This window comes from Schistocerca nitens, chromosome 4 (assembly GCF_023898315.1).
Source record: "Schistocerca nitens isolate TAMUIC-IGC-003100 chromosome 4, iqSchNite1.1, whole genome shotgun sequence".
NCBI classification, from domain to species: domain Eukaryota; kingdom Metazoa; phylum Arthropoda; class Insecta; order Orthoptera; family Acrididae; genus Schistocerca; species Schistocerca nitens.
The window spans coordinates 245,303,454-245,316,586 of record NC_064617.1 but is presented as its reverse complement, the minus strand read 5'-3'; the positions used below and the strand labels follow the sequence as shown (position 1 = coordinate 245,316,586).

The following is a 13,133-nucleotide window of genomic DNA, read 5'->3' as shown; positions in this document are numbered from 1 at the left end:
AGAAGAGAAGTTTGTGGCACAACTTGACTAGAAGAAGGGATCGGTTGGTAGGACATGTTTTGAGGCATCAAGGGATCACAAATTTAGCATTGGAGGGCAGCGAGGAGGGTAAAAATCGTAGAGGGAGACCAAGAGATGAATACACTAAGCAGATTCAGAAGGATGTAGGTTGCAGTAGGTACTGGGAGATGAAGCAGCTTGCACAGGATAGAGTAGCATGGAGAGCTGCATCAAACCAGTCTCAGGACTGAAGACCACAACAACAACAACAAGTAATTCAAGAGACTTTTCAGAGTCTTAAAGATTCTACTGTCTGCCCAAGGAAAGATTACATAGAGTAATATTGCAAATCCTGCAGAGATTCTGACTAACTCCAGAATTTTAAAATCATATTCACCATTTCTTTCGAAATCTTTCAGAAATGGGCCCTGATACAGTCAGAAACACCTAAATTAAAGATTATCTCAATATAATAATGTACAAAATTTATTCAGATGGAATTCCCACCCCATTTTACTTTCAGCTACCTCAATTTCAGTCACTTTTGAATTCTTCAGTCTCAGACGCACATTTTTAAATATGTTACATGTGTTGAACACGCTGGATCATCTACAGACATAAAAAAGGTAAAACTAAATACGTAATTTCTATTATTTTACAAGTATCAAAGGACTGTACATAAATGTAGATTTACCTGTGTCGTTGTCGCTGTATCAGCAACTTGTCTTGTCTGTATCAAAACCTCATATCAGAGCACTGCATTTTGCAACTGCGATCAATGTTTTAAATTGGTATCTGATGAAGGTACAGAAGTGGGAAGGGGAAGGAGGGGAGGGGAAAAATGGAGTGAGGGAGATTAGAAGAGGGGAAAGGATGCAGGGGGAAGGGAATGGTGAGGCTGTCATGAGTTTAACAAGGGTGGATCTTAAGGAAAATTATTAAAAGTATAATTATGTGCCATGAAACGCCACCAAGCAGAAGCAATTGCAATTAACCTTACCTGTCACACCCTGTTCTCCGTAACTTAAGATTCTGCACATAATTTCACTTTTATAATTTATTGTTTTATGCTTTTCATAGTTCTATACTTTCAATATTTTATATATTTAATGTTTAATGACACTTGATTCAATTCTTAGTATTCGAGATAACGCCAGTTTTATAATTTTGCTTTTCTTATGTCTTTTGCTATCTGTAGATTCAATGTTCCGTATTTTTAATCTTTTAATGAGAGTTTTTATACAGTTTCACTTTTTAGAATTTTAATTTGAGACTTTTATGGTTTTGTGCTTTCAGTGTTTCACACTTTTAATTTTTTAAGGCACTGATTCACTTTTAGTCTTTGATTCCCAGGTTTATATTTACTATTTTATGACATTTACAGCTTTATATATCCATTGGTCTACACTTTTAATATTTTAACGAATTATTTTAGTAAAACCTGAGATTGTCAGGAATGGAGGAAGTGGTCATTATGTAATTTATTAGAACTACAAAAGAAATTTTTGTACAAAATGCTTTTAATTACAGTTCATATTTACAACTGAAATAAGACGCCTTGCTTTTTTGATTGTTAGTAAAATCCATCTTCCGATTTTGCATATGGAGAAGGCGAGTTGAGTGTAGACTAGAAGTACCAGTAGTAATCGTCATGCTGTGACATGCATTCGCGTACAAAACGTCACTTTATCAAACCAGCGTGTTGTGCCTTTCTCAGTTTTTGTGCCAATGCATGAATGTCTTTTTCCAGTGAACTTGCGTTTCATACAGCTGGAAATTAATGATTGATATGATTTTTACTGGTACAGCTGGTTTGTTCACTTTGCGTCTCTTAAGAATATGGAAGCCAACCTAGTTGAAGATCAGTTTGAGTTCAGAAGAAATGCAACATTAATCTTGCATTTTATCTTAGACCAAAGGCTAGGAGACACTATTGGTAGCCACTTGATTGATCTGGGAGGTCAGTTGGTCAACAGTTGCATATCTTTTCATCTGTGTACATCTTCGCAGCAGTCATTCACCCCCGTCATCTATGGCCCATGGCGCATCTCAGTAGCCTTGGCGCCAGTTTTCAATAGCGCCATTTTGCCATGCATTGCATTCTTTATCTATGGCGTACGAAAACAGTTTACAGACTTAGCCATTTTGGAAATGCTTCCACCTTTGGTATGGAAGCCAATGATCATGCTCTTTTGGACTCCACATAAATCACCCCGTTTTTGCATTATGGAAACGACTGCAGTGTTTTTTGTGTCCCCCGACACCCTTTATACACCCTCCACTGCTATTGCTGCTACCTGCAGTCTATGGTTACTGTACAATGCCGTCGAACACAGGCGGTGGTCATGGTAATGTGATGGGTTCGTGTATGTCAGGTGATGCTGAGGGAATTAGATTATGAACAGACACTCTACAATTGACAGATTGGAGAAGAAAATAACTGATAAAGAGAATATAAATTGTGGAATGGCAGTAGCAGGAAAGCATTTTTGAAAAAGGAAAATGTAGCTATATCTACTATATACTGATGAACTATTATTATGACCACATACTTAATAGTGTGTTGATCCACATTGGGAAAACAATACAGAAGCAGTTTTGTGTAGCATGAATTCAACAAGTCCTTGCTAGGTCTTTGTATGTATGCAGCACCAAATGTCTATGTGCAGATCAAAACAATTCCCATAAATTATGGACCGATGGTTTGTCGGGATTGGAACTGGAACCTGACAGCGAACTACATGCGTGCTATCAGGTTCAGATAAGGCTAATTTGTTAGTCAGGACTTCAACATGAATTCACGATGATGCTCCTCAAATCACTGCAAAAGGGTTCTGGTCTTGTATTTCATGGGCAGTTATCCTGCTGGAAGATTTACTAGCTGCCGGGAAAAACGTCAGGCATGAAGGGACACAGGAGATCCACAATAATGTTCAAGTAGTCCACAGTTGTCGGGATGCCTTCGATCACTACACGGGACCCACGGAATCCTAGGTTCATGTCGTCCATAGTATAACATTGGCCCTGTCGCCATGCATCCTCGGTGCAGTACTTGCTTCGAGCAGCTGTTTATCCGGATGTTGGCATATCCGATCGTGACCATCGACCTGGTGAAGCAAGAAACGCGATTCATCTGACCAGAGCACATATTTCCATTGATCCATGGTCCAATCTCGGGTATCCTGTGGCCACTGCAATCATAACTGGCAAAGTCGTTGAATCAGTCTGAGAAAATGTAGGGATCAACAATATGCACTGCACAGTTTGCTCCAATCCACTTGTGGCTGCACCAGCATTGTACTCTGTCATCAGGTCTGCCGTAGACCGCTGTGCTTTACACAGTGCACAAGTCTCCAACCTCCACGATCTGTCATGGGGCCTGAAAATCCAACACTTCGTCGCCTAGTAGCGGTTCCATAGTGCTCATGGTTGTAGAATACGAACACCCGCCCGGTTTCGCCGTTTCCGAGATGCTGGTTGCCAGCACCAAGCCATAACAAACTCCTATTTATCAAAGGCGCTTACATATGTGGATTTACCTATTTGCGGGCCGTATGTCGCTAGAATGCTCCCCCATTCGTGTCTGTCCCACTCATATACCTTCCTTACCACGTCACGTAGCTGCAACGGCACCAAGGGGCATTCAGTCTCGCGTTTGTTAGTGTTCGTGATCTTTTGACTTGTCGGTTACATTTGGATGATAAGTAGTCTTTTCTGATAGTATCTTTTTTTGAAATGTAGCCATATATGAAACTGAAACGTGGACGATAAATAATACAAACAAAAAGATAATGGAAGATGAAATGTGAAGCTACAGAATCATGCTGAAAATTAGATAGGTAGATCGAATAACGGACTGAAGTGAGTTGGAGGGAAAACAGCTTAAATGGCATAACATGACTAAAAGAATTGGTGGTTTGATGTGACATATCCTGAGGCATCATGGAATGATTAATTTGGTAATTAAAGGGAGAACTGTGAAGCCAAAAATTTTTAGAGAAAAACCACAGCTTGATTACACTAACCAAGTCCAAATGAATGTAAATTACAGTACAGTGTGGTCCGTAGGTGTGGAACACACTTTTGAAACAAAAGCAGGTGCATAAACAGAAATTTTAAGTCAAGTAGTATGAGACGAGAGAAGGAGGAAACCTGTGAATCTGTGATGCCAACATAGCGACCATTTTGATAGCCACCATCTTGGATGTTACTCGTAAATTTCAAATGGAAAGGGTATCGTGTGACACATTCAGGTGATAGAGAATTACATGAACAAAACGACAGCGTTAGTCCAGAGTGCCTCCAGAGCAACTAATAAGAAACTGGTGTCCGCTGTACATTAATATGGAGAATTTTGGCCACTCATAAACGGCACTTTCACAAAATGCGAATGTTTTATCTCACCGAGGACGATCCAGATCGTCCGGTTTAGTTTGTAGAATGGGTAACACGCAAACTAGACGCAAGTCGCCATTACCCGTATGACTTATTGTTAGCATAATATACTAATTTCTCTGAGAACGGAGAGGCAAATAAACAGAATCACTGAGACCAGTCAGACGTTAACCCTCCCTGGATGAATACATAGACGGTGGTTGGCGCGTCGAAATTCATAGTTTCCTGGTGATGAATAGGTCGTAGAGGTCTTGTGGAGGGCTTGCTACATTCATCGAATTTAAATCAATGTGGCGACATGCGAAGGTAGTTGTGTATGTGGTGAGCATCAGAAACCTTGGATATACCAGGGAGCGGATTGTTGATGGTTGTGTATGCAGTTCGGTACATGTGTTAGTTAAAGTCTATGAGCAATGGGTGAAGCAAATAGTAATAACCTTGAAATGTGCTGGACAACACGCCAAGCACACCCCGTAACCTTTTTTGAGTAATCACCAGCATTTGCCTTGATTATGCAAAATGGGGCATAAATCCAGAATGAATGAAGTTGTACTCCAATAAAAGACACTATTGTTTCTATTGTGTAATTCTTTATTTTTTCTGATATGTCACGTGAGTTACACCGAAGATGGTGGTTTCCAAAATGCACATCATACTGATAAGAGAGCTTAACAGGTTCTCCACCTCTCCCACTTCAAACTACTTAACTTAAAATATTTATTTTTCCATCTTTTTTGTTTTGGAGGGGTGGTTCCACACCTATGGATACCCTGCAGTTATGCAGAGATGAAGAGGCTTGCAATTGGTAGACTTGCGAGGAGATCTTCACTTAGACCAGCCTTTGGGGTGATGACTGCAACAATAACGATTAGGTCTCTTCCATCGATCTTTACAACATCCTTGCTGGTCTTGATTTACATAGTTTAAGCACAGTTGAGCTGCTGTACCGTACTCTGGCTGGTACTTGTAATTGTTCATCTCAATTTAAACATGGGAAATCTTCCAAAAAATCTTAGTCATGACTGAAAGACTGAACTAAATTTAATCTCTTTCATGACACTGACCCAGAGAAAAAATTAAAATGTTGTATATTTATGTTTGTATGTATGCTGGACAAAGGTGTCTATTCCAACAGCACAAGAGTAAGTTACAGTCAATAGGTTGCTCCAAGAGTGGTTTCTCTGTTACCAGATTTCTTCCTTTCCACATACATAATTGTGTGTTCTTTGGAATATGTGGGTATTGTGACTTAACAACATGTTTTTCTACAATTAATAGCGAAGAGTGCTACGTGGAGTGTTATGTATTTGCGATGTTGGTGGAAGAAGACAGAGTACACTAGCAAACTAAACGTCCCTATTCGATGGATGAATCGCTATCAACCGAATCCCATGCCCTCACTCCATGGGACATTGGGAACTGAATGTGGAACGGTTGAGGGGTGTGAAATGTAGCATAGGATACTTATGCGCGGTCTGATTATAAGAAATTGTAGGTCACCAACACTCCCTACAAATCTGATTCTTGAATTAAGCATACAGGACAAAAAGTTAGTAAGCCCTTCAGGTGACATCACGATAATACTGCGTATAACCAGCTGTGTTCCTGGTAATGGCCTCAGTTTGGCAAGGAAGAGGATCTACAAGCTTCTTCAAATATTTGATATTTACTTAAACCCACGCGTTTATTTAGATCTCGCAGAGCTGCTAAATTGTGTGGATGTTGATTGCTATAGCCTCAGACATTTTCCAGGGGATTGAGATCAAGTGATTTAGCAGGCGAATTGAGATACGATAAGATGCATGGGTGTTCATCAAACCAACCACTTGGGCACCAAGAATTTTCCAATAAATAACCCGATCCATGTTAATGGTAACCTGAATGGGCGGCCCCAAACCATGAACATAAATAAATAAAAACCAAAAATAACAGAACCGCCTCTGGACTGAACTTCACCCTCCACACACTGTGAGTCAAACGTATAATAACGCCGTCTGTGCACTCGACGCACAACTGCTGTTTGTGTATGTGAAATCGGTTGGAAACTTTCCTCATGTCAGCACGTTGTAGGTGTCGCCACCGGCGAGAGCCTTGTGTGAATGCTCTGAAAAGCGAATCATTTGCATATCACAGCATCTTCTTCCTGTCGGTTAAATTTCGCGTCTGTAGCACGTCATCCTCGCGGTGTAGCAATTTTAATTGCTAGTAGTGTATTTAAGTGAGTAACATTGCAAGATCACAGATTAATATAAAAGCGATAGAAGCCATTGCAAAAGTGAAATGCTGGTACATTAATGACCGGTGAAACCGCCAGAATGTTGAATGCAAGCCTGCAGATGCGCATGCATTGTGTTGTACAGGTGCCGATTGTTAGTTTGTGGGTTGGAGTTCCATGCCTATTGCACTTGGTAGGTCAATACAGCGATCATAAATACTGGTTGTGGATGACTCTGGAGTTGTCCGATGATGTCCCACATGTGCTCGACTGGACACGGATCTGGTGGTCGAGCAGACCAAGTCAAAATGTGTCGACTCTGTAGTCGGCCGCGGTGGCCGAGCGGTGCTAGGCGCTTCAGTCCGGAACAGCGCGACTGCTACGATCGCAGGTTTGAATCCTGCCTCGGGCATGGATGTGTGTGATATCCTTAGGTTAGTTAGGTTTAAGTAGTTCTAAGTTATAGGGGACTGATGACCTCAGATGTTGAGTCCCATAGTGCTCAAGCCATTTGAACCATTTTTGAGCAACTCTGTACAGCATGTTGGTTTACAACAGGGGTATGTGAGGGAGCGTTGGTAAACACCCTCTGGAATGCTATTCAGGAATGGTAACACATCAGGTCGAAGAACGAAACTGACGTGCAAATTTGCAGTCAGGGTACATGGTGTAACCACGAGAGTGCTCCTGCTCTCATACAAAATCACATTCCAGGCCATAACTCCAGGTGTAGGTCCAATTTGTCTAGCACGCAGACAGCTGGTTGCAGGCCTTCAACTGCCGTCCTATCCAACACACGGCCATCACTGGCACCGAGGCAAAACCAGCTTCATTAGAAAACAGAACAGACCTCCAAAAAAATGGCTGTAAGCACTATGGGACTTAACAGCTGAGGTCATCAGCCCCTAGACTTAGAACTACTTAAACCTAACTAACCTAAGGACATCACACACATCCATGCCCGAGGCAGGATTCGAACCTTCGACCGTAGCAGCTGCGCACTTCTTGACTGAAGCGCCTAGAACCGCTCGGCCACATCGGCCGACTAAACAGGCCTCCACCCTGCCCTCTAATGAGCTTTGGCTTGACACCATTTAAGTTGCAAATGGCAGTTGCTTGCTATCAGTGGAATGCACGCTATAGGGAGTCTGGCTCGGAAGTGTCCTTGAAATTACAGAGTTGTACAGCCAACCTTCGTTTAAGTCGCACAACTCCTTCTTGGTGTTGTGATTTTTTTTGAATCAGTTTATTTTGGTCCTTAAAATAAAAATCGAACTGTCAACCTCCGCTCTAGCTTTATCTTAACAACTTCGGCTACTCTGGTTTAATGACAGGTATGAAGCCTCAAATTCATCTCATTATGCCTGATGGAACATCTCTTACAGATGGTGCGACTACATTGCAAAGCCTGCCCGCTCGTGATAACGTCACTCCAGTCAATCCGACATCCTCGACAACGTCTGGGTCGCGGATACTGGGAGGCAGCAACGCACTCGAGGGCGCTTTCCCCTACCAGGTGAGTGGCGTCGGCATCCTTTCCCTCTTCGACGCTCTAGATCCGGGCCGACTTGGCCTATGCGTAAATGCAGCCCTGCTGAAATAAAATGAAATATACATGCTGCCCGATAAAATCTGCCGTACCAGTACCAGTATATCTCGTGGGGCGGGGACGGGGGGACGGGGGGACGGGGGGACGGGGGGACGGGGGGACGGGGGGGGGGGGGGAGATAGACAGATCGGGAGAAAATCAAATCAAGTTTTATTTATTCGGACATTAAGTCAAAAGTTCTTAAAATTACAGTGATATATGTGCAATGAAGTTACATCTGTCTTGAGTCTAATGTGCGAGACTGATCGGGTCTTTCATGTAATTTCATTTATAGACACATTTATAGATACGTATTCGTATTTGTTCACTTCAAGACAATTCTTTGTGCTGATCCTTTTTATTAAAAAGAAATACCTTTGCTTGTGCCCACTCACTCCTTTCCGCAGGCTGGAAGCAAGTATTTGGTGTACCTTCTTTTCCGTGTACCCACTGGAAGCTTTGAGTGATTGTGGAATTTCCTACCAAGCATATTAATTTTCTCCGCATTTTGTGCTATGAGTCTCTCGTGTTCCAGAAGTACTTACGATGCCTGTATTCTTCTACTAGCAACATTATACTGTTTTCTGACCACTCAATCGCTCAAGTGGCATGCATTCAGTAACAAAAATAGTTCTCGCGCGAAACAGCAGACGAATGCTCTTTGTGCTGCGACTGCCGAAGCGGAGGAAACGCGAAGTTTCTTTGATCGTTCGTTGAAAGACCGTTAAGGAGCAGAACACGAACGAACACTTCCGAATGCGAACCGAACAAGACTGAATGCTGTTGCTCGTGCTCGGGTACTGTTAACTGCATCTAGTTCGTATGTGTTCGCTGCGGTGTAAATCATGCTTTACACCAGGGATCCCCAAACTATTTTGGACAAGTGACCCCTTTTCCAAAATGAACTGTTACCTCAGACCCCCATGGCCAAATTACCTACAAATATGTTGTATGTTGTGTTTACCTCTTTTTCAGTCACTTTACTTCACTTAATTTAGCTATGTAATAACTTTGTAATCTCTTGAAATAAATGAGTACTTATATGAGTTATTATCGTTCAAGCTCCAACGAATTTCAAAACGCAAATGAACTTTCAACCTAAGTGCAAGCTCGTTAAATAGTAAAATATCAGGAACATGTTTGGACTTGATCATGAATTCGTTCGTGTTAAGTCGCGTAAGCGTCAAATAGAGAGCAAGTCAAAACGCGCCTGAAAGACGTACGCTCGAACAAACTTGTCCACACAGACTTGCCGAGTTTTTCATCTTGTACGAACTTGAGAATTTACATTACTACAACAATTCTATTTCCTACAAAAATATTAATTATTTTTAGTACACGTAACACAACATAAACAATACAATACCTACCTATCTTGAAAGTTTTGAATAAGAACTTGTGTTAATTTAATAGTGGTCGATTTTTAGACCTCGTCGAGCCCCCAAATCAGTTTTCGTTTATGTCGACCCCTGGGAAACCGATATCGACCCCAAGGAGTCTATATCGACCACTTTGGGAATCCCTGCTTTACACGCTCAAGTTATCCATAGACAAGTTCTTACTATTGGCCGCATCGGAAGGAGATTGTCATAGGCATGGCGTGAAGCAAAGTAGGGGAACATGTAGATCAATCATAAGTGGTGATCAGCAATCAAGTCTGTAATAATCTCTTAATGTTCTGTCAGCTGTAGATAACTCGTTAGGAAATTAATCCGCTACCGCTACCGTATAATCACAGCTACCTGTGTAAGTAGGCTGTTTATGTTTTCTTATTGGTAACGCCACGTAGCACTCTGTATGGAAATCACTGGCTGTGCTGTGTGCAGTCTGTGGCTGCTTTGCATTGTTGTAATACCATTGTAGCGTTGGGCAGTTGGCTGTTAACAGCGCGTAGCGTTGCGCAGTTGGAGGTGAGCCGCCAGCAGTGGTGGATGTGGGGAAAGAAATGGCGGAGTTTTGAAATTTGTAAGACTGGATGTCATGAACTGCTATGTATATTATGATTTTTCAACACTATTAAGGTAAATACATTGTTTGTTCTGTATTAAAATCTTTCATTTGCTAACTATGCCTATCAGTAGTTAGTGCCTTCAGTAGTTTGAATCTTTTATTTAGCTGGCGGTAGTGGCGCTCGCTGTATTGCAGTAGCGTGAGTAACGAAGATTTTTGTGAGGTAAGTGATTTGTGAAAGGTATAGGTTAATGTTGGTCAGGGCCATTCTTTTGTAGGGATATTTGAAAGTCAGATTGCGTTGCGCTAAAAATATTGTGTGTCAGTTTAAGCACAGTCATGTATAATTTTTCTAAGGGGACGTTTCATATGTCGACCCTTAGCCGAGGATACCTCACTGGAATCTTCTGATTTTTTTCTTGTAGTTTGTGTAATTAGTGTAGCCTTTGTTTATTGCTAGCGCGTAATCATAGAGAGAATTTCCTTTGTAATTGTAGTTTTTCATTGTTGTACAGTAAAACAGTTGTGACATGCATGTAGATATGCACCAAGTATTTCGCAGCTGCGCTTGCAATTAAGTAGACATTATTTCCATTGCTATGTTACTGTGTTGTCTTATTTTGCTCTTCAAATTGTGCTTTTCTGTGTTATCGTGTGAAATATTGTGACAATTATGGCGTGTGAAAAACGTAATACTAGGCTCCAAAGTAAACTGAGAACTGACAGTGAAGACGAAAGCAGTGTGTTAGCGCCATCGTGTAATGAATTAACTAATGTTCAACGTAGTAATTTGGTAATTGTGCATAGGGAAATGGAGCGGGTGGCAAACAATGGCATGGCAGTGAAACAATTAGTGAACAGGGAAGCATTATCGATCGATCGCTCGGCAACAGCTCGCCTCAGGAATCCGAAATGACAGGACACAATTTTGCAAATACTGTAGATTCAGGTTTTGCGTCCTCGCCGTTTTCTCAAATAAGTCAAGACACATTTTCTGCCTGTCAAAATGTGAATGTTGCCGGTGCAAATGCACTGCCGAAAAGCGTAGAGGAACAGATTCCAGACACTAATGCATTGTTATTACAGTTAATGCAACAAATGGAACAAAATCAGACACAAACACAGCAAAAGCTTCAAAAGTTAGACACAATGGAACAAAATCTTCAAAAGTTAGACACAATGGAACAACACCAGAGACAAACACAGCAACAGTTAGACACAATGGAACAAAATCAGAGACAAACACAGCAAAAGCTTCATAAGTTAGACACAATGGAACAAAATCAGAGACAAACACAGCAAAAGCTTCAAAAGTTAGACACCACACTTGAACAAACACGTGAAGATTTAACTACTGAGTTACATAACATTGAATCGAAATGTCAAAAAGTCTGTAATGAAGTAAAACCACAAATTTGTGAGCATTTTCAACCTATTTTTTCGCGGCATGAAAATGTATTACAGAATCACAAAGCAGCCATAAAAGAACTGCAAACCATTGTTCATGAAAATCACGACACCTTGCAAGCTAAAATTGACTCAGTTGCATCTACCGATTCGGTTACGCAACTTGCAAAAACTCAGGAAAACTTAAAGGACACAGTAGATACTCTGAATCTTGGTTCAGAAAAACACACTGAGGAAATAAATACACTATCAGAGAAAGTAGCCGAACTTTCGGATCTGTTCACTATCTACAAAGGTAGATGATGATCTGAATGACACAAGACCTGTAGCCATCACTGACACAGAAGAGTATGAACAAATTAAGAAATTCAAACAAAATCAGAATCAAATTAATACGCAACACAAAAGAGAAATCCGGGAAGTACAAGATCAGTTGGCACAAGTAATACAAAAATTACATATTTCAGAGGACACTCGCGCTCCAACACGGGAAGAGGGACTTAGAAATACGGAACAACCACAAAATAATAACACAGGACACTTCGGAAATTATGAAAGAAATTGGCAAGGCACACCGAATTTTGAGATGGAACCGCCGAAACGACGTAACAATGACCGACATGCGACTCGCAGACATGATGATTTTGACTATAAGCTGTTCATTACTACACGTGAAATCAGAACATTTAAGAATTCTGGCAACGACATTCATCCACAAGCATGGCTCCATCAATTCTCTCATTGTTTTCCTCCCAACTGGTCGTTAGAACACAGATTAGAATTTATGTGTGGCTATTTAGAGAATGAACCAGCTGTAAGAATGCGATCGGTCATTCATGATTGTCACAGTGAACGATAATTTTACCATGCCTTCCTCTCAGCATATTGGTCTCAAGCTACACAAGACCGAGTAAAACATAGCATCATGATGATGAAACACTTTGAACAATCTGAATTTTCCAGCCTTGTCAAATATTTTGAAGACATGTTGCATAAGAATCAATATCTTTCAAACCCATACAGCCCTTCAGAACTCATCCGCATTTGCTTAATGAAATTGCCTGAACATTTAAGAAATACTATTTTGGCAGGACGTTGCAAAGACGACATTGAAGCTTTTCAGGGACTCTTACAAGAATTAGAAATTGACACAGACAGTCGCGGAATGCGAAAACAGGAAAACAACCACTACAGGTCACATCCGTCACAATTCCGTGATGACAGAAACAATAACTGGACACGACAAGTCTATTCTTACAACGCAAATCGTGAGCAAAACAGACACCACCCATGTGACAACCATTGGCAGAGTAATAATAGTTACAGAGAAAGATCGCATTTCCGTAGTTTATAATCTCTATTACCACAGAAACAGACAATATGGGAACAAAAACAATTATTATCAAGGGAGACAGAATAACTTCAGACGCAACAGTTTAGCACGCAGTTATGATTCTGGGAGAAATTCTCCACCACATGACCGACAAACAAGAAACTATGTAAACTACCGATAAAACGACAGACCTGAATTCCATCAGAACTGGCGGGATTCAAACAGAGCAGGGCACTCTCGACAAG

At 41.1% G+C, this 13,133-nt stretch overlaps 1 protein-coding gene across 2 annotated transcripts in view; it reads left to right on the top strand.

Moving 5' to 3' along the window:
• The window catches only part of LOC126253227 (trypsin beta-like), a 112,753-nt gene that overhangs the window by 28,330 nt on the left and 71,290 nt on the right, over positions 1-13,133 (top strand). For both annotated transcript variants that reach the window (XM_049954416.1, XM_049954415.1), the window contains exon 2: positions 7,996-8,126. In XM_049954416.1, the coding sequence (XP_049810373.1) occupies positions 7,996-8,126 (131 nt within the window). The remainder of the gene's footprint in view (positions 1-7,995; positions 8,127-13,133) is intronic.